The following is a 19,072-nucleotide window of genomic DNA, read 5'->3' as shown; positions in this document are numbered from 1 at the left end:
CGAAAATTCGATTTTAGCAAGTCAAATGTTTATATAAGAGCTAGGTAACTCAATTCATTCATAAGTCAAATGCAGAATCTCAAGACTTACAATCTCTTATCTTGAAATTTCAATATTTTTGCCAGTCCAAATTCAAGTACACTTGAGCCTAGCCTTGAGTTTGTTTTGGAGCTTGAATGGTGTATAGGGAGTTGAGCTGCCTACTTATTAGCATGCTGTTATTGAGAGCCATTTGAAGTTCCAAGTCATCAGACCACCATTGTTTAAGCCTATGTGCCTCAAGAAACCTCTGCTTTGCCTTTGACACTACAAAAAGCTTTACACCGGTTAGCGCATTTCCACCAGGTTTTACTTCTTTCTCCTTATTACCAATATTGAAACTATTGTTTTGTACTCCATCTGGATAATTGTAGTAGCAGCATATGTAGTCACTTGTGTTAACATACAAATGAGGCATAGGCAGCATTTGCTTAAGCTCTGAAGTGATTCTTGATTCTGTAGATTCAGCTGCATCCTCCGCGATGCTCTTGCTTTGATACTCTGAGTTAGAAGGAAGCATTGATTTGAACCTTTTCCACACAAATCCAGCTTTTCCACTCAAGATTCTATAACTCATGGCCAATGAAACAGATGGTGGATTGAAAAGATGTGCTTCTACATAAGTTCCTTCAGCAGCTAACGCCTTGTATACCTCGAGAGCAAAACCAGCTCCTAATGAGTGCCCTGTGATGGACACATTTTTGCTCCCTTGCTGGTTGAAGATGATTGATTTTAGAGCCGATAAGAGTCTTTCAAATCTGAAGGATCCCTTGAGACTTTCCCATGCTAAGTAACGTAGATCATCCTCGATGTCTCTCCTTATTGTGGGGTTCTTCAAGAGTGTTCCTCTGATGGCTAATACCACTTTTGGTGCACCAGTTGGTCTTATTGGTATAAAATCAGCCAGGGCTGCTGCTTGATCCCACTCCAAAACTGCAGCAAATATCGAACCATCTCTTTCATCTACAAGGGGTTCAACCAGTTTGTACTTAAAGGGTGTCCACCACTGTGGTGCAAGGGCAGTTTCTAGGCCATACCTATTTTCTTGTCTGTCTAGTTCAAGCAAGTATGCTGATTGTACAAAACAGGCCATCACTACTCTTTTGTAGCTTTCGTTCTTCCTGCACATTCTATACACCATTATAAGTAGTACAAGGAATTGAAATCTAAACAAAGACATGAAATGATAAACGGAAACCAACCAACTGGAGCTGATGAGTTCTCTCCATCCGGGAGAAGAAATGTGTCGAGGACCAAATACATGGAAGGCCTTGGGATGGTACTGGAAAGAATGGTTTCTCTCCATGGAATTCTTTCTGAAGGACCAATATGTTCTCATTTAGTCACTTCTTTTTTCTTGAGTTTCTTAATAAGGTGGAGGTTGTATGTAGCAAATAAAATGTGACAAACCAGCCTTCATAAAAGAGAACAAAAATACACTTACCAACGCCTAAAAGGGAATCACTTTTGCATTTCATATAATTTGTATATGGTATCGGATACCAGTGAATTAATATGGATTCTCCTGCCATATCTTATACATATTATTACAAAATGCAAGTGTTTTATCTTGGTAAAGAACACTCACCCTTGCAAAATTAGTCATGTCTGATCTTATTCTATTCCTATAGATTAGCTTACAACAGAATCTGATTCTGTTTTGCTCTGAATGACCTAAAAGAAAACTAGCATAATGCTCTAGGAATACATCTATCTATATATATATATAAATGGTTTCTTTGTCCTAATGTTTTGCATGCACTTTCATTTATATTTTCTGATGAACATCTTATCGAATCTCAAGGATAAGACGAAGATTCACGACTTCATTAAACAAATGTTTGTCGAGTCTCTAAATATTTTGATCTCCTTTTTTTCTCATTCTACTCGATTCTAGTTCATGAAAATTTTATTTAATAGCGATCTCTTTGAATCTTTCCTTATTGGAACGAATCTGGCAATAAAATAGGATATCATAACTTCATCTTAATTTGACAACCGCCACACTAATATCCTGAAAAACCTGGTTTAGGAAAATAGACAGGTGAATCGTCATTGCCTTATCAGTTGTCCCCCAACAATCGATTTTATTTGAAAATATTCAACAATATTATATTACTTAATATTATTTTAGTATAAGAAATTACACGAATTAGATATTTCATTATTTCTAATATCTGAACTTTATTTTAAAAAACTAATTATCATCCATTATTTAAATTTTACTGACCTAAATGACTAATAAATACTTGATGAGTGAAAAACAATAATGACATATATAGTCTAGTCATATTGGTGGGGATAAAGCATACTTAAATCTTATTTTTACCTCATGAGATAGAAAAGTTTTTGAAAGATCTCGACTTAGGTTTATAAAAAATCATAAGGAAGAAAAGAGGTTAACAAATACTTATTAGAGTAAGCATCATGTAACATACCAGGAAAAGAAGCATTAACAACAAGAAAATAATATGAAAATCAAACTACAAGACACAATAGATAGCAACATAAAACACAAAAACTATCAAAACTACTTGTACCAAAGGAGAAACATGAATGAGTGCCAAACAACCACCTAGCCTAAATCGCAAGAAAGCGAGACAATGGTCAACTATCTACTAACTTTCTATTTAAGCTAGTAACCTCTAAATCCTCATATCTATGGCCCTAACCTCCTAAAGATGTTATATCTTGTTTAAAATCACATGTCCTCAATACTTCTTCAATGTGTCTCTACCCCCTCGAACCTATTATCGCCAATCTGAACTAGTCTATAACGGAGCCTCTTCACATGTCCAAATTATCTCAATCTGATTACCCTTATTTTATCCATCACAAAAATCACTCATACTTATCTCTAGTGTCATTATTTCTAATCTTATTCGTTCTAGTATGCGCACACATCCACATCATAATTCTCAGTTCCATAACCCTTGGGAATTTTTAATTGGCCAACTTTTTTCCCTCTTCATGCCAAGAGTCAAAACTAAAGCTGTCAGCATCCCCAAAATTGTCTTTGTCGATTCACAAATCCCTTTCTCGTCTTCACCTTTCTAGCAAAGATGGCAGCTAAAGGCAAAGGAAATGGGAAAAGGAAAGGGAAAGGGAAAGGGAAGGGGAATTCCAAGAAAACAAAGAGCAAACCTCCGGACCCAACATCCGACTGCATTTTCCCTAGAGAAATCATCTCTAACATCCTTTCTCGTCTCCCTGTCAAGACCCTTTTACGATTCAGGTGTGTTTGCAAGCCATGGCGGAACCTCATTTCCAAACCCAACTTCATAGACACCCATTTACACCGTTCTTCTTCTTTGCAGCCCACTAATTCTCCCATTCTTATACACACCCGCCATGTTAAGTCCACCGATCATGTACTCTCACTATTCGACTCGCCGGAATCATCAGTTACCGAACTCGATAACCCTTTTCCTTTCTTCTTTCACGAGATGGCCGTTGTGGGTTCATGCAATGGCATTGTTTGCCTTTGTAAGCCACCTTGGGGTGATGTAATCACTCTTTGGAACCCAATGATGAGGAAGTGTAGGGCGGTGCAGCTTTCGAAGAAGAAACCCCTAATGGGAGTGCACTCTGGTGTATCCATTGGGTTGGCGTACGATTCACAAGAGAATGATTTCATTATCCTAAGTCTTTTGTGTTTCAGGGTAGGATCTAGGGTTCCGGATGAAGTGGAAATGTATTCGACAAAGAGTTTCTGTTGGAAGCAGGTGAAAAATGAGGTGGGGTTTAGAGTTCTTGGGCCTTGTTGCAATGTGATCATTAAAGGGATACCCTATTGGACTGCTCTAGTAGAGGATGAGTATGGGTTACGTGAGGTGTTGGTGTATTTTGATGTGGATAGGAAAGTATTTGAGAAGTTACCTATGCCAGGAATAACAGTGGGAACTCGGTGGCAGCTTGTCAATTTGGAGGATTCCATTGGTATGTTAATCTGGGTGAAAACAGACAAATATAACGTTGATGTTTGGGTAATGGACGATGAAGATGGTTGGAGTAAGAAATGCAATGTTGGACTGGTGTTCGGGTTTGACAGAATTATTGGCTGTTTGAGGAATGGTGACATTGTAGCTGAGGATGAAAATGGCGTGTTGTTACTCTTTGATCCGGTGACTAGTTCTGTTAAGGCAAAATTGTGCATCGATAACGCCAAGAGAGGTTCAACCGTGATTTTCAACTATTCAGAGAGCCTAGTTCTAATTGGAGGGATGCTACCAGTTGAGAAGCAAACTGCTAGAGATAAAGTAGCACGTGAAAACCTCCTAAAGTGCGGTGATGAAATCTCTGTCTTCTCAATTACATTTTAAGTTACTATATGCTTGCTTTGTGCTGATTGGTAACTCCCTCTTTGAGATGTTGTTGTTGCTTTGTTTATCATGTTGTGCATATATATATGTTACGGGCACCTGGTGAAACTAAGCAGATAGACTATGATTTAATTTTCTATGTGAACTCACTCTACGATTTGTTTACATAATTCTAAGCAATTAGTGGAGATGCTTGTGAATTGCTGCTGTGGTGTTCTGTTTTTTAGAGCATCAGTTGTGGTGCGGTCAATAAGCAACAAGGAATAGACATAATATGATTGTTAGATCCTTGAAGTTTGTGTGTTAAAATTTCTATTTGCCGATGCTGTAGGACTCTGAGGTAGTTGGTTCCATAAGCATTTTAACCATTATGTATTTGAAAGAAAGAGCAGAAAAACATAAGTTTCACTGAAATAATTCATGTGGATTGTATTGCCTAACTAAGTCAAGGCTTCAAAAGAAAAAAACTGATAGAACCAAGTCCAACAATTCTGTACCTATCTGTTCAACTGAGCCAGTGCTTTTCTGCTTTCAGATGTTCTTTTTCTTGTTTCTGGCAAGTGTTCTTAAATTTGTATCTCATTTCTTGATTCATGAACTTTTATACTTGTATATACAAGTATGGGTGTTATTAATCATATAGATGTTAATGTTGAACTAAAGATTATATTCAATGAAAGGGTTAGCTACTTATTTCATTTCTACCATATTCAGTGTGTGTGCACCCTCTATCTCAAATGGAGTGTGACACTTCCATATCTTAATTTTTTGGATGCTCAAAGACATTAGTTTGACAGCCAGTATAAGAGGTCCTCTCTTTGTAGAAAAGATCTCCTCTTCATTTGATTATTTGCTACTACAAGACTCGAGTTGCATCTCTGGGGATTTTCAGCTTGACTTTCGAGCTTTGTTTTTCCTTAGCTTAGAAGCTTTCTCTAGAATCCTCTCCTCGTAGAAAGGATCTCCTCTTCATTTAATCATTTGCTACTTCAAGTTGCATCTTTGGGGCTTTTGATCTTGAATTTCAAGCTTTGTTTTTCCTTAGCTTAGAAGCTCTCTTTTTGCTTCCTGTCCACTGTCTTTTCTCCTTGGTTGGTTGGGACTTTGTTTTAGACATAATATTCTTAGCTATTTGGTCCATGGGTCTCTGAGGAGCATGTTCGGAGTAGAAATGAGTGGTGCGAGGGATTGTTGGCTTTGAAAGATATTTGGAGAACTCACTTACATTCTTTTTCTTGATAATGCAGGGCTGGCATAAATTTGAAGATCATTACCACCGACGATCCCCAACAGGTTGACTTGGCTACTAGGATTGCATGAAAGAAGTTTCTGCTTCCCCTTTTTGCTTTCCTTAGAGATGACATGAAAAACTTTTGACATCTTTTTAGTTTGGAATCCACAATGTATGTAGTTCCTGGTCTCTCAGATGTTTGTATTAAAGAAGAAGATGAGTTTAATTCATCTGACTACTTTGTTGATCAGATTGTCAACTAATATCTATTGCACATTGTTTTGATTTACAAGTACTTGATTAAACAATGGTGGGTTTGTGGCCGAATATTCTAATTCGACTTTAGTTGTTCGATCCTGAAGCATGACTTTCCTTTGTGTTTCTTGTAGCGCCCTTACTTAGCTTCCTTTGTTGAGCTATCCTCTTCTACCACGTTTCAATATGCCATCAGGATAAGTTGGTTTGCACAATCCGCAATCATGAACCTGGCTATGCACTAAAGAAAGTTTTGCTTCATAAAATCTTCCATTGTGTTCTCTTCACTCAATTTTTGTTCCTTTTCCCACAAGTGTTTTTGCAATTGAGTCATATTATAAGGGCATTTAATGTAGGAAAAAGGGTAAAAAAAAGTGCACTTAAATTATGTGAAAGGAACAAAATATATTCTCCGTTTATAGTTTGGTTCAAAAATGTCCTTGCCGTTAATATTTTGGTTCAAAAATACTCTTACAGTTAATAGTTTGGTCAGAAATGCCTCTATAGTTACTAAATGAGTCAAAAATGCCCTTTTCGGAATAAATATATTATTTTTTTCTTTTTAAACGTATCTTCTTCCTAATTAACATATTATTAAAGATTCTTATTTTGTTTTTCTTTTAAAATCACTTTAACAAATAAAAATGTAGGATTTTTTTTTCTTCTTCTTAATCTCATTTTATCAATTAAAATAGAATAACTTCATGTACCTTTTCGACAGATAATACATGCCATATATATAAGATCACAATATATCCATCATAAAAAATAATTATAATAAAATAAGAAATATTTTCATTTTTTATTTTTTTTCTTAATTGAAGTAAGATATATATTTGCTAATTTAAAAAATATTATTAGAAAAAGAATGTATTAAAAAAAAATTAAAAAAAAAAATATTATTTAGAAAATGAACATTTTTGACCCATTAAATAACAATAAGGGTATTTTCGGATCAAAATATTGAAGGGAAGGGCATTTTTGGACCAAACCGTAAACGGATGCCATTTTTGTTCCTTTCGCATAGTTTAAGGACATTTCTGACCCTTTTCCCTTTAGGGTGTGTTTGGTATGAAGGAAAAGGTTTTCTTGAAAAACAAATAGATTTTTAACTTATTTTCTCATGTTTGGTTGGTGAGTGGAAAATATTTTCCGAAAAAGATTTTTTAGTGTTTGATTTATAAATGAAAATTATTGTTGAGAAAATATCTCTTTTTTTACTAGAGAATAGNTGTTTGGTATGAAGGAAAATGTTTTCCTGAAAAACAAGTAGATTTTTGACTTATTTTCTCATGTTTGGTTGGTGAGTGGAAAATATTTTCCGAAAAAGATTTTTTAATGTTTGATTTATGAATGAAAATTATTGTTGAGAAAATATCTCTTTTTTTACTAGAGAGTAGAAAATAATTTTTGAATTGAAATTGAAAATATTTTTTAAAATAAATTTAATTTTTTTTTTGGGGTAGGGGAGTGGGTGGGGCTGGCAGGGGTAGGGGTGAAATGGGGTAAAAAAATAAATATTTGAAATTAAAAATATATTCTTTTTTCTTTTCTTTTATATAATTTTTTATTCTGGTCTTCTTACTTTTATCCAAAATTAACTTTTATATCCACGTGTTGGCGTGAAACTTACCAGCTAAGCGAAGCCGAAAAACAAATTGACAAAACCAGCAGCACATCTTACCCCCAAGAGAAACCGAAGACCGCGAAAACGCCGATCACGTAGCCGCGCCGATCTGTTCTGACAATCGGCGTCAGAAACATTACGACTTCCACTCAATCCCGAAACCCTAAACTGTTACTCGATCTCTATCAGGGGAAGTATGAGCAAAGAAGACGGGAAGAATAGGGCCTCTTCGGCCACCGGCGAACCCTTGCCGGCAAACTATTACTACGGTACATTTCAAGGAGTAGCCAATCATCCGCCTCCTCCTCCACAGTCTCATCAAGTGTTCGGTTTTCCTCAGCCCGTTCCTCCGCCTGGTGCTACCGGCGCTCCTCCTCAATACTATCCTCATGGTTATCAAACTGTTCACGGTGTGTTTTCCCACATATTCATATATATCTACATGAATACTTTTTTTACGCTTGTTGATAAATTCTGTTTGTTTCCGTGAATTAAGTTAAAGTTGGGAATTTTAATTCAACTTCTCATCCTGTCTTATTTAAAATAACAACAACATACCGAGTGTAACCCCACGAGTGAGATCGGGGAGGGTAGAGTGTAGGCAAACCATATTGCGAGGTACAGAGGCTATATCAAGTATATATAGCATGATTCGTTAAGGTACAGCTTTTTTCTGCTAATAAGTTAATTCGGGACACAATGCAGGGTATGTAAGTCTTTTGGTTATAGTATATGATTAGATGGTTGTATGGTTTTGTCACCAATAAAAAAAACGAAATCCTTGTATGGTCTTGTCATTGAGGAATTACAAGAAGGGGATTGATAATATGGTGAATGCGTAGGGAAGAAGTTATAGTTGTTAAATTAGAACTCGTCAAAATGCCATATGAATTTTGTATAATATAGTGAACTCTATGCAAAAATTTAAACATAATGAAGGTAGTACATAAAATATATGTCTGGTAATGGGGAAGGGGTCAAGAAATCTCATTTGGTCAAGTGGGATGCTGTTATTTCCAACAAAAAAGAGGGAGGTCTGGGAATTAAGAATTTGAAAGCCCACAATAAGAGCCTTCTGCTAAAATGGCTCTGGAGACTAGCAACAGATGATCAGAGCTTATGGAAGGACACTATCTTTGCAAGATATGGAAAGGAAGGATCATGGACTACTAAGGAGGTCAATACTCCTTATGGTGTGGGGCTATGGAGAACTATTAGAAATCAGTGGCCAAGAATTTGGAACAACTCTGTGATTAATGTGGGAAATGGGAGGAAAACATTGTTCTGGAATGATACATGGATGGGACAAACACCTTTGAGACAGCAGTTCCCAGACATTTATATTCTCAATCAGCAGAAAATGGCTACAATTGTAGAAGTCAGAAATGAACAAGGATGGAACCTGATTTTTAGAAGGTTCCTCAATGACTGGGAAGTGGAGAGAATGACTCAGTTCTATAATACCTTGGAACAAGCCAAGAACCTCACTTGTGAGGAAGACAAATTGACATGGAAGCTGGAGAAAGATGGCAAGTTCAAGGTGAAATCAGTCTACAAATTACTAGACACTTCAACTGAAACAAAGGAGTTGTGGCCTTGGAAGATGATCTGGAAAGGGAAAATACCACATAAGGTGGCTTACTTCACATGGCTTGTTGCAAGACAATCTGTTCTGACTCAGGATAACTTAATGAAAAGAGGAAAGGACTTATGCTCCAGATGTTTTTTGTGTGAATCTGAGACAGAGACAATAAACCATCTTTTTTTGCATTGTAAAGTGACTGAGAAGCTATGGAAGTATTTTATTAACCGAAGAGGTATCACATGGACCATGCCTAGAAATACTGCAGAAGTCCTAGCATGTTGGAATAGAGATGGAAGTCAGTCAGGACACAAGGAGAGATGGAACTTTGCCCCTGCCTGCATCTGGTGGACAATATGGAGTGAGAGAAATCAGAGATGTTTTGAGAACAAGAGCATCCCTTTCCAAAGCATTAAAATGAATTGTTTAGTGACCTTTTACTTTTGGTGTATCCATTCTATTCCCAAGGATCCGGGGGACATCACCCTATTCTTAGATAGTTTATGAGGGAGAAAGGTGCTTAGTTTCTTTTTGGTAAACCCTCTATACTTTTGATGTAATTGCTACATGAGTTCACTATTGGTGTACTTCTATGTTTATAATACCAGTTAACTTTCTCAAAAAAAAAATAAAAATATATATGTCTGGTGATGATATCCATTCCTACTACTCATTAAAAGCAGCACATGCCATATAGGAAAATACTCCAGAAAAATTCAAGATGTAGAATGAATCAACCATGTATGAAATCTAGATTTTTTGATAGGTTTCATAGATTTTCTTCAGTTTGAACAGGGTTATAACTAGGCAATTGGCAAACTTTTGTTGCTGGGAAATGACTTATTTTTGTACTGTCCAGCGCTCTGTGCTTGGCTGCTTATATTAATAAAACAAAATGTTTTGTTCACTTATGAAAAATATGGCTCCTCCCCCTTAGAAATATAGAGAAGATACCTATAGTACGGATGATGATTGATGTGGTATGGATAATTCACTTTCTTCAGAGTAACTTTTTTTTTTGTTGAGGCTGGTAACATTTCTTCAGAGTAACTTCGTGATTTGTTAAGAATCAAGATTGTGTTTCTTGGAAAGTGAACTGAAGAATAAAGATTAGAATAAGGAAAATGATAAAAGCAAAAAATCCACCTTAGATTTAGGCTGTCAGAAAATTTTGGAATTCTGGATCTTCATAATTTTATTTTGGTGTCTTTTGCTTACATGTCAAAAGCTTCTTTAATTTTTATTATTTTGTGCCCAGTTACACACTTCCACATTTAATCGGGCAGAGGGAATATGTGATGTCTCCAACTTTCTTTAAGCATTTAGAAGTTGTAGAAGTGGAGTCAAATGTTATTTAGAAGAAAACTGACATAGGAAGAATGATGAACTAGTTATACACGCTGTCTCGAAAAATTTCAGGAATGACACTTTTGAAAATGCTTTTTAATTTTTTCTGCTCTAATTGCTAGTTTGAAAATATTTGGTTGTTCAAAAACATTATTTTAATGTCAGATGATATACACCATGTTCATTATGTTTCTTCACCGTGGCTTAGGTTATGCTGTTGCTGAAGGTAGACCTATGAGGGAGCACCGTCTTCCTTGCTGTGGTGTGGGGATCGGCTGGTCCTTGTATGTTTCTATTCTTGTACATTTTCTTGAGCCCTTATTTTTAAATTTTCTTTATGTATTGTGGTCGGATTGATAAATATTTTGCTTTATGCAAAAAAAGTGATATATGTAATCATACTCAGGTTTTATTTTAGAGCTCTTTCATTGTCTTTAGAGTCTTATTTATATTAAAATAAAGACTGGTAAGTTGGATGTTGGGGAAACAATGTGAAGGCACACAGGAATAACAACTCAGCGGTTTCAAAAAGTGTGATCTGATAGTTGCTACTGGATTTACCTCTTTCTGGTGTTTCAGTGACCAGATTTTCATAAACTCAATTTGTAAAGAGTGATTAAGATTTCAATGTTGGCTTACTTTCATTTTTTTTCTGTTTTGTTTGCAAGGTTCATCTCTGGTTTCTTTCTTGGTACCATACCTTGGTACGTTGGAGCTTTTCTTCTTCTGTGTGTTCGGATTGATTATAGAGAGAAGGCTGGCCTTATAGCATGCACATTAGGGGTAATTTCTCTCTCTCAAATTACTATGTGAAAGATACTTTATATGCCTTGATTTCGCCAGGCATGGCTATGTTAGCCTCACACTTGTAATACTGGATTAATGTCAGAAGTATGCTCTCATTTCTACCTACTGGCATTATGGGTGATCCTAAAACCGGGATTCCTTTCACATGTGCTATAACTCTCCGTGATATTCTACAAAAGTTATATAGTCTGACAAAGAGAAAAGGATGAATACGATTATGAAGAAATAAGATTACCACTTACCAAGAGATGAAACGGAAAAAGAAAAATAAGGAACAAACTTAAGCAGTGTGTGGCAGTGTAGGCCACTTATTTCTTTTGTTGGGGTAGACTGGAAGTGTAAGGTTAAATGAGAAGTTTGAATGCTATATAAATTGTAGATTTAATTCTCGCAGCTCGGGTGAATTAGACAAAAGATGTTTCTAGTAAGTCCTCTCATTTTTTGGGATGGATAATGTGCAGTAGCAATAGTTTGTTAAGTGCTTTGTTTTTGTTTCAATTGTATGGTTGATGATATCCCTTATGTCACAAATTCTTGGGCATAATATGCTTTTCTAGGAGCCCCTAAGGCCTAGCTCAAGTGGCAGAAGGTGGAAGATTTGTGGCTTAGGTCGCACGTTCAAGCCCCACACACCCTGCAAAGCGAAGCCCGGTATTTAAGTGGAGAAGGGTAGAGGGGCGGGCCCATTATCCACCGAGTTTAGAAGGCTGTGATTGGTCCAAAGGGCGGGTCGCAGACGGATTTCTCGGTTATCAAAAAATAAATAAAAAAATATGCTTTTCTAGGAGTCGAGTTGAGCAATATTGTTGGGGTACAATTACCCAGTTTGGGTACAGAGTAAAAGAAAGACTTTTGGCACATAGCAAAAGTACCCTTAGAACTTATGGTTTTAAACATTTATTGTCACTTTTATGGATATAAAAGCATGTCATTAAGGGTAAAATTTGATGTTTAAAGTTGAAGAGTTCGCAAATATATATAGGCGTTATTCTTTGTTGTACAAACTAAGAAAAAATGTGTGCCATATAAAATAGAATAGGGTGAGTAATAAAATTTGGTTTGGGCAGCTAGAAATTTTGAAAAGAATAAATATTTTGTACTTCTAGAGTATGTGGATTTGATATTAAATAACTATATTTTGTTCCACCCTGTGAGTGCTTGCCCGCCTACCTTGGAATTTACTTCATTTCACTTAGATATCCTTTTCTATTGATATTTACCTTATGCAAGAGCAGTCCTAAATATATATTATAACTTGGCTTTTCTATGAAGATATATTAGAGGAACATTAAAAGGATGGAAAATTAGACTAGGTTAAGAGATGGATTACATTTGGGTAATTTATTCTAAGACCAACCTCTTTTAGTTGCCCTTTTTTTTTTGGCACAATTGCTTTTAGCCCCTTTTCATGTCATGTTTGATGTTCCTGGTCTGCCAGATTAACCCAATCATCAAATTGTCATTCCTATGAGGCTGCGAGGAAGCATTTCTCACAAATTTTTCAACAATAACCTTTATTCTCAATAGAGCCAAAGTCCTAATCTGACTGTTGCATGAGTTTTTGGCTTCTTTATGTATTTATGTTACTTTTCCTTCTAGTGCTGACTGATATTCAGGAAAGCTGGGGCTTGAAGCCTTATGTTCATGTTTTCAATCTTCTTATTCTGATAGTGGATTTGTATCCAAGTAATGTGCAGTTTAACTATTCCTCCATTTGATTTGGGACAACTTCTTAGCTGTCACATAAAAGCCTCCCATGTTAGCGAATAAGCAATCCTGCACTGATACTCCTGTGCATTAATGCTGCTCTGCTTGCAGGGCAATACTTAAGTAATTTGTGTTAGTGTCAATCCTACTCTGTGTTACAGTTTAAACACCCTTTTAGTAATGCTAAACGTGAGTTGTAATATGCTGCAAAAGTGCTTTAACCCTATCTTTGTTTGGGGTTGAGGGTAGATGGGGGATGAAGGGGGGAGGGGACAAATGTTTGTTATTACCATCCAAGCAGTTGTAGCTATGCACTGATTAGCTTTCTGATTTCTGCAGTACCCAATAGAAGCACAGTCTGCACATCACTCCATTATTTATCGATTTCTTTTCTCATACCATATCAGCCTCTGACTTTGTTTATTTGTTCGGTAAATCAGGCCATGCTTGCTTTGATTGCTGTGACTTTTGGTGTGACAAAGGCAACTCATTCCTGGTGAGGCTATCCAGGCTGCAATATGTGAACTTATCGTGGCGATCTCCATAGAAAAGGGGGAAAGAGAGAGGATAGAGCAACTTAAGCAATTGGTTTTTGTTTGAAAGATGTATCCTTTTCTCAATCAATATGTATAGCAAATATTGACTTGGGTGGTTCTTATACTAAACAGGCACTTTCCTTTGTAATGTTTATGGTACTTCTTGGTTTTGCTCCAATAGTGATGTATATTTTTTGAAAATTCCCCAAAATATGAGTGCAGAACTAAAAGTTACCTATTTCAAAAAAATATAAGTGCAGAACTATATTCAGCGCCATTGGGGGAAGTTCACCATTTTTTAAGATTATGGCTTCTTTGGATATACATAATACATAATACAGTTTCATAATGCTTTTTTTTTTAAAACTTAAATATATAATAGATTTAATATACATTTATCCAATTCATTTTGAAATTTATCGTAAATTAAAAAATTTCCTATACTAATTTTCAGTATGATTATTAATTCATACTGGAATATATAAGTCTTGTAAAAAAATAATAATTAAAAATCATATATGATTGGTTGGATGGTTTTTTAAGTTTTTGCACCAATTGTCTTATTTCGGGGTGGTATTTATTTGTCTCTCAAATCTATGGTCATTTAGTGAAAAGTTGTGTGCTAAATTTAATTTGCCTCTATATAAATTTAGAGAATTTTTGTTTAATTCAGTATAAGTTGTGAGTAGATAATTCACTTTGCATCAGTTTAGAGATTTTTTGTCTTATATGAAATAATTGTCTTATATGATATAAGTTTTGTAGGAATTAAGTTATGCCTCTTGTGACATAATTTGTGGGAATTCTGAAATAGAACTTATGCTAGATACATTAGTTAGGTAGGAACTAAGTTATGCCGTGAGTATTAATATCTCTCTTGATATAAGTTCTGTAGGGATTAAGGGGTCGTTTGGTACAAAGATGTATAATGCAGGGATTACTAATGCATGGATTAGTAATGCAGAGTTTAGCAATGCAGAGATTAGTTTTTATCAAGCGTTTGATTCATTGTTTCTCACCTAATCTTATGTCTAGTTTAAAACTCTAGAAAAAGTTTCTTTCCTATTATACCTTTGAATTATTATGAGATTCTATATTTCATTAAACTAGTCAAGTTAAATATTAAAATATATATAAAAAAATATTATTAATTTTGAGGTGTGATATGCCACTATAGAGATCCTTGATAGCACGGTATATTTCTAATTTTTTGTTGGTCAAATATACCTTAAATTTAACATAGATTTAACGCTACTTAAATTGTTCAAATACGTGAAGCTTATTTTTTTAAAAAATAAAAATAGCTCAAGTGGTCAATCGACAAACTACATTTAAAAAAAATGGAAAAAATCAACTCAATGTAACAAATCAAACATGGAGAAAAAAATATTAATTTGAAAATCATCAAATTACATGGAACAAATTTGGAGAAGTTAAAAGAATATTTATAAATATTCTCATATAAATAAAAAGGAACATTAAATTACAAAAAAGAATTAGGAAGTTTTTTTGGGGATAATTTAGTCTTTTAGGGGTCTTATCCAAGGATTGTTAAACCTTGGATTAGTTATCCCTCCCTTTTCTAGAGATAAAATAAGACCTTGTATGAGGTATAACAAATCCATGGATTATGTTAAATAAAGTAACCAAACAATGCATTTGTTGGACTAAATTTTAATCTATGGACTATTTTGATTAATACCTCCTATCAAATGAGTACTAAATGACATAACCTGTTATGCCTTATGAGACAAGTTAGATTATGATAGAAAATATAAGCTTATGCCCATAAGTAACAAAAATTAAACATTAACCCAAAATTGGAGCATTAAGACATGGGCCGCCTCTTCCCAATTATGTATGTAGCCCAAATTAGGAGCTAGGGCTCTATGTAAAGCCACTTTTACCTTGAACGCTCTTTCTTCTTCTTTTTACTCACTTCGGCGGCAAACGTAGTGCAGAGGGAAAGAGAGCATTGCCGAAATGGTGACGTACAAGGTAAAGACTCTTCCTTTTTTACTGGGTTTCCATTTTTATTTGAGGTTTGATCAACAATGGTGTTTATTTTTTGTTGTTATTGCAGTTCCATCAGTACCAGGTTGTCGGGAGAGCCTTGCCCACTGAAACAGATGAGCATCCCAAGATTTATCGTATGAAGTTGTGGGCTACAAATGAAGTTCGTGCTAAGTCCAAATTCTGGTATTTTACAACTTTTTCCCTATCAATCTTCTTGTTTATGTATATATGGTTAATGCTTATGCTAACCGGGTTTTGTTTGATTTGGTTGGATATAAAGGTATTTCTTGAGGAAGCTTAAGAAGGTGAAGAAGAGCAACGGTCAGATGCTGGCTATTAATGAGGTATGATTAAGATTCATTTCTCTTGTTTATCTGGACTGAGTGTAGTTTTAGATTATGTATTAGAAATGTTATGATCAGTAGTTCAATGATAGCAATTTTTGGTGCATGGTGTTTAGTATTTGGTAATTAGTTTTTTATTTTATTTTACGTGTTCTAATTAATTTGCGCTTTTGAATAAACAAATGTAAATCGTATGAAGTTTTGGTTGCATATGTGAAATCTGATGTATATTATTTTATCCAAGGGTGGCTTTCTTTTCGGTTTGAAACTTTATCTCAAAAGATTGGATTTTGAGATTGCATTTTCAATACCCATTCATCTTTATTGCCCAATAATAAGTTCTTGGCTCAATATGTGCTGGAATCAGTGCTATTTACCTTGTTTTGTGCATTAAGGAGCACATCCAAACCCCGACAACTTAATGCATATGATACAAACAATTAACATCAACTCCCCTCAAGTAATTAACACAGTGTTCCACCAAGTTTAAAAGAGGAGATAAGAGGCCTGTCTCTTGGTGTGCAACAGGAATTTCAAGCTATGATATGATGTTAGAAAATGCTGCAATATCTGGGTGAAGCCCTTTTATTTAAGTTGGTTAGAATGTTCAAATTTGAGCAATATTGGTCCCTCTTTGCAAAATTGTTAGCAGAGAAAAATTTGATAGAGGCTATACCATCTAATTGGAATTGAGGTCTAGTTGTACACCTATGTCCAATTTTTATTTTTTGGAAATGTACATTGGTCAATTTTTGCTTAGAGCCTTTTTGATCTTGCTAGTGATTTCTTTGTTAGAAGCAAAACTAGCTAACTTTAGTGTTGGAGAACCTAACTGAATAGGCAAATGAGAAATTTGTTCAGATGGAACAAAATCAAAGGGGATTCATATAGTTAATCCAACTAGCTTTGGATTAAGGCTCTGTTGTTGTTGTTGGTTGTCTTGTCTATTGGCAATCATGAAATGATGCTTTTTGTACAGATATCCAGTTTCATGATTGTCGATAAACAAGAAAAAAACAAATCACTAGCAAGATCAAAACGGCTAGTTTAAATCATGAAAGTGTTCAGTGTTGTTGCCTGTTTATAGTCCAGTGATGGTCATTCCTGGCACCTGTGCTTATTCTTGCAAATATAATATCTTCCCTACAATCCCTTTCAACCATTGGTATGACCTTAATGTTTTGGTTATTGTGGCACTGCATCATGCACTAATCCCTGGTTGTTTCTGTCTGCTGTGTTTAAATTGTTTGTGGAGATTTTATAAGATTTCCTGAATTTTTCTCATTTTCGTGATATGTCTTGGTTGTTCCATCAAACTAGGGGATTTCATTTCAGCAATATTTCCGTCTCCGTTCTGTTGAACCTCCTAACTATAAAGATTTTATGTTCAACTTCTTAGATCTTCGAGAAGAACCCAACAACAATCAAGAATTATGGTATTTGGCTCCGTTACCAAAGTAGAACTGGATACCACAACATGTACAAGGAGTACCGTGACACCACATTGAATGGTGGTGTGGAGCAGATGTACACTGAGATGGCTTCTCGCCACAGAGTTCGCCATCACTGCATTCAGATCATAAAGACAGCAACCATTCCAGCTAAGCTGTGCAAGAGGGAGAGCACAAAGCAGTTCCATGACTCCAAGATCAAGTTCCCGTTGGTGTTCAAGAAAGTCAGGCCGCCATCTAGGAAACTCAAGACCACATACAAGGCTACTAAGCCCAACTTGTTCATGTAACTTGTTTGGTCATATGTGCATTGAGAAGCAACTTCAGATTTATGCAATTTTGGTGCATTAGTTGAGTTGAGTTAAGATTCATTGTGAAAGAGATATAAGTTAAACCTTTTTGTTCTACTGACCAAATGATGGTGGTTATTAGAGTATTTTTAATCATGGATTTCTATTTGCTTTTATCGTTGAAGTTCTTGCTAATAAATTTTGTTAGCATTGGTGGTAAATGTGGGGTTGATTTCGTTTGATTCATCTTGGTGTTGTCTCAGTTTGAGAAGAGGTGAGAAGTCTCACTGGGTATGCCATAAATATGTGAAAACAAGTTGTGTTTGAATTTTTTTTATCCCCGTATAGACCCTGTCCAGATCAATTGTTGAACCAGGAGCAATAAGAAATCTTGACCGAGTAGCTTTGTCTTTCCTGTTTCAGACCCCCCGTGTCTTTGTTGTTGTTGTGGTGGTGGTGGTGGTTGTGTAGTATCCAGTTTTGGAGAATTAGCAGACGAATTGAAGACGTGCACTTGTCACAGCATATAATAAGTTTTCGTCATGAAATTTAACATCATCATACCTTTGTCAATGCATGTCCACCTTTCATCTCCAAGGTTTGCAGTAGGCCAAGTTACAATGCTCACAACCATAGATGGCAGCACCCATACAATTAGGTTTGGTAAGAGTTGAATTTGTGCACAAAACTTGTGCTTACAAAGTAAGTTTTTGTGTGGCCATCATCATCATAGGTTTCAAGCTCATATACTGGGTGAGACGGTATTTTATCACATCAGGAAAAGTTATACCGCGGTGGAAGGGCGATTAGAACCTTGGTGAATGGGTTATATAGAGAGATTCTAGGAGAGTAATCATTACTAGAAACTAACCAACTGTACCAAGGACCTCTGGAATAAAGTCGAGGTAGTGAACCTTTGTTTCATGTAAACAAAGAAACTTTTCACCTATTTCATTATCGTCATCACGATACAGTAGACACCGCAGATGTGAAGGACGAATACTTAGCAATATAGACAGACCTCCATGAAGTACAAACAGATGCGAACGTAACTTGATCAGTAAATGTAACAAGGCAATTAGCTATTAACCTCAACAGATCCTCTGACCACATTTTACTCTGATCTGATATAACAATAGGGAATGTGATAATTTAATTAGAGCAATACTATATTAGTATACATGTTGTAATTTGTACTGGTATGCCAAACACCAATATGAAGATTGGTTTTATAGGAGTAATGTTTCTGATTTCTAGTTTACATAGGTTTTCTTTTCCTTTTCCTTTTCCTTACCTCATTCGTTAAATATTTCAACAACTTTATGGAACTGCACTATTATATATCATCTTTGTTTCAATTTATTTATCCAGCTTTTTCTTTAGTCTGTTTTAAAAAAGAATCTCTTTTAAAGATACATTCATCCAAACAAATATTACAAATTAATATGTGAATCTGCTGTATATTTTTTCTGAGGGTAGCCTCAAGAATACATAAAAAAAGGGGCCACTATAGCCAAC

At 35.5% G+C, this 19,072-nt stretch overlaps 4 protein-coding genes and 1 pseudogene across 4 annotated transcripts; 3 read left to right on the top strand and 2 right to left on the bottom strand.

Annotated features, from left to right (window-relative positions):
• Positions 1 to 26: 26 nt before the first annotated feature.
• Positions 27 to 1,417, bottom strand: LOC125848121 (GDSL esterase/lipase At4g10955-like). The gene is made up of 2 exons (XM_049527926.1): positions 1,242 to 1,417; positions 27 to 1,160 (listed from the first exon to the last, which is right to left on the bottom strand). Exons 1-2 carry the CDS (start codon positions 1,376 to 1,378, stop codon positions 149 to 151), a joined length of 1,149 nt encoding a protein of 382 aa, XP_049383883.1. The 5' UTR covers positions 1,379 to 1,417; the 3' UTR covers positions 27 to 148.
• Positions 1,418 to 3,020: 1,603 nt separating this feature from the next.
• Positions 3,021 to 5,945, top strand: LOC125848340 (F-box/kelch-repeat protein At3g23880-like). Its single transcript, XM_049528190.1, has 2 exons — positions 3,021 to 4,321; positions 5,609 to 5,945. The coding sequence occupies exons 1-2, from the start codon at positions 3,102 to 3,104 to the stop codon at positions 5,679 to 5,681; spliced, it is 1,293 nt and encodes a 430-aa protein (XP_049384147.1). The 5' UTR covers positions 3,021 to 3,101; the 3' UTR covers positions 5,682 to 5,945.
• A 1,542-nt stretch (positions 5,946 to 7,487) lies between these two features.
• Positions 7,488 to 13,680, top strand: LOC125846983 (60S ribosomal protein L18a-like protein). Its single transcript, XM_049526700.1, has 4 exons — positions 7,488 to 7,884; positions 10,612 to 10,687; positions 11,072 to 11,186; positions 13,358 to 13,680. The coding sequence occupies exons 1-4, from the start codon at positions 7,671 to 7,673 to the stop codon at positions 13,415 to 13,417; spliced, it is 465 nt and encodes a 154-aa protein (XP_049382657.1). The 5' UTR covers positions 7,488 to 7,670; the 3' UTR covers positions 13,418 to 13,680.
• Positions 13,681 to 15,280: 1,600 nt separating this feature from the next.
• LOC125846982 (60S ribosomal protein L18a-2) lies at positions 15,281 to 17,730 on the top strand. Its single transcript, XM_049526699.1, has 4 exons — positions 15,281 to 15,451; positions 15,537 to 15,652; positions 15,750 to 15,813; positions 17,213 to 17,730. The coding sequence occupies exons 1-4, from the start codon at positions 15,437 to 15,439 to the stop codon at positions 17,552 to 17,554; spliced, it is 537 nt and encodes a 178-aa protein (XP_049382656.1). The 5' UTR covers positions 15,281 to 15,436; the 3' UTR covers positions 17,555 to 17,730.
• A 158-nt stretch (positions 17,731 to 17,888) lies between these two features.
• On the bottom strand, positions 17,889 to 18,667 carry LOC125847284 (uncharacterized; annotated as a pseudogene).
• Positions 18,668 to 19,072: the final 405 nt, after the last annotated feature.

The sequence above is a fragment of the Solanum stenotomum genome, chromosome 12 (assembly GCF_019186545.1).
Source record: "Solanum stenotomum isolate F172 chromosome 12, ASM1918654v1, whole genome shotgun sequence".
Classification (NCBI taxonomy): Eukaryota; Viridiplantae; Streptophyta; class Magnoliopsida; order Solanales; family Solanaceae; genus Solanum; species Solanum stenotomum.
This window is presented reverse-complemented; position numbering and strand designations above follow the sequence as displayed.

Bases quoted from the DNA above. Each gene is read 5' to 3' on its own strand.
- LOC125848340 (XM_049528190.1), top strand. From the start codon at position 3,102: ATGGCAGCTAAAGGCAAAGGAAATGGGAAAAGGAAAGGGAAAGGGAAA. The intron at 4,322-5,608 runs GTGCGGTGATGA...TTGATAATGCAG, and splicing joins GCACGTGAAAACCTCCTAAA to GGCTGGCATAAATTTGAAGA.
- LOC125846982 (XM_049526699.1), top strand. The intron at 15,653-15,749 runs GTATTTTACAAC...TTGGATATAAAG, and splicing joins CGTGCTAAGTCCAAATTCTG to GTATTTCTTGAGGAAGCTTA. The intron at 15,814-17,212 runs GTATGATTAAGA...TCAACTTCTTAG, and splicing joins AGATGCTGGCTATTAATGAG to ATCTTCGAGAAGAACCCAAC.
- LOC125846983 (XM_049526700.1), top strand. From the start codon at position 7,671: ATGAGCAAAGAAGACGGGAAGAATAGGGCCTCTTCGGCCACCGGCGAA. The intron at 7,885-10,611 runs GTGTGTTTTCCC...ACCGTGGCTTAG, and splicing joins TGGTTATCAAACTGTTCACG to GTTATGCTGTTGCTGAAGGT. The intron at 10,688-11,071 runs GTATGTTTCTAT...TTTGTTTGCAAG, and splicing joins GTGGGGATCGGCTGGTCCTT to GTTCATCTCTGGTTTCTTTC.
- LOC125848121 (XM_049527926.1), bottom strand. From the start codon at position 1,378: ATGAGAACATATTGGTCCTTCAGAAAGAATTCCATGGAGAGAAACCAT. The intron at 1,161-1,241 runs GTTGGTTTCCGT...TAGAATGTGCAG, and splicing joins GAACTCATCAGCTCCAGTTG to GAAGAACGAAAGCTACAAAA.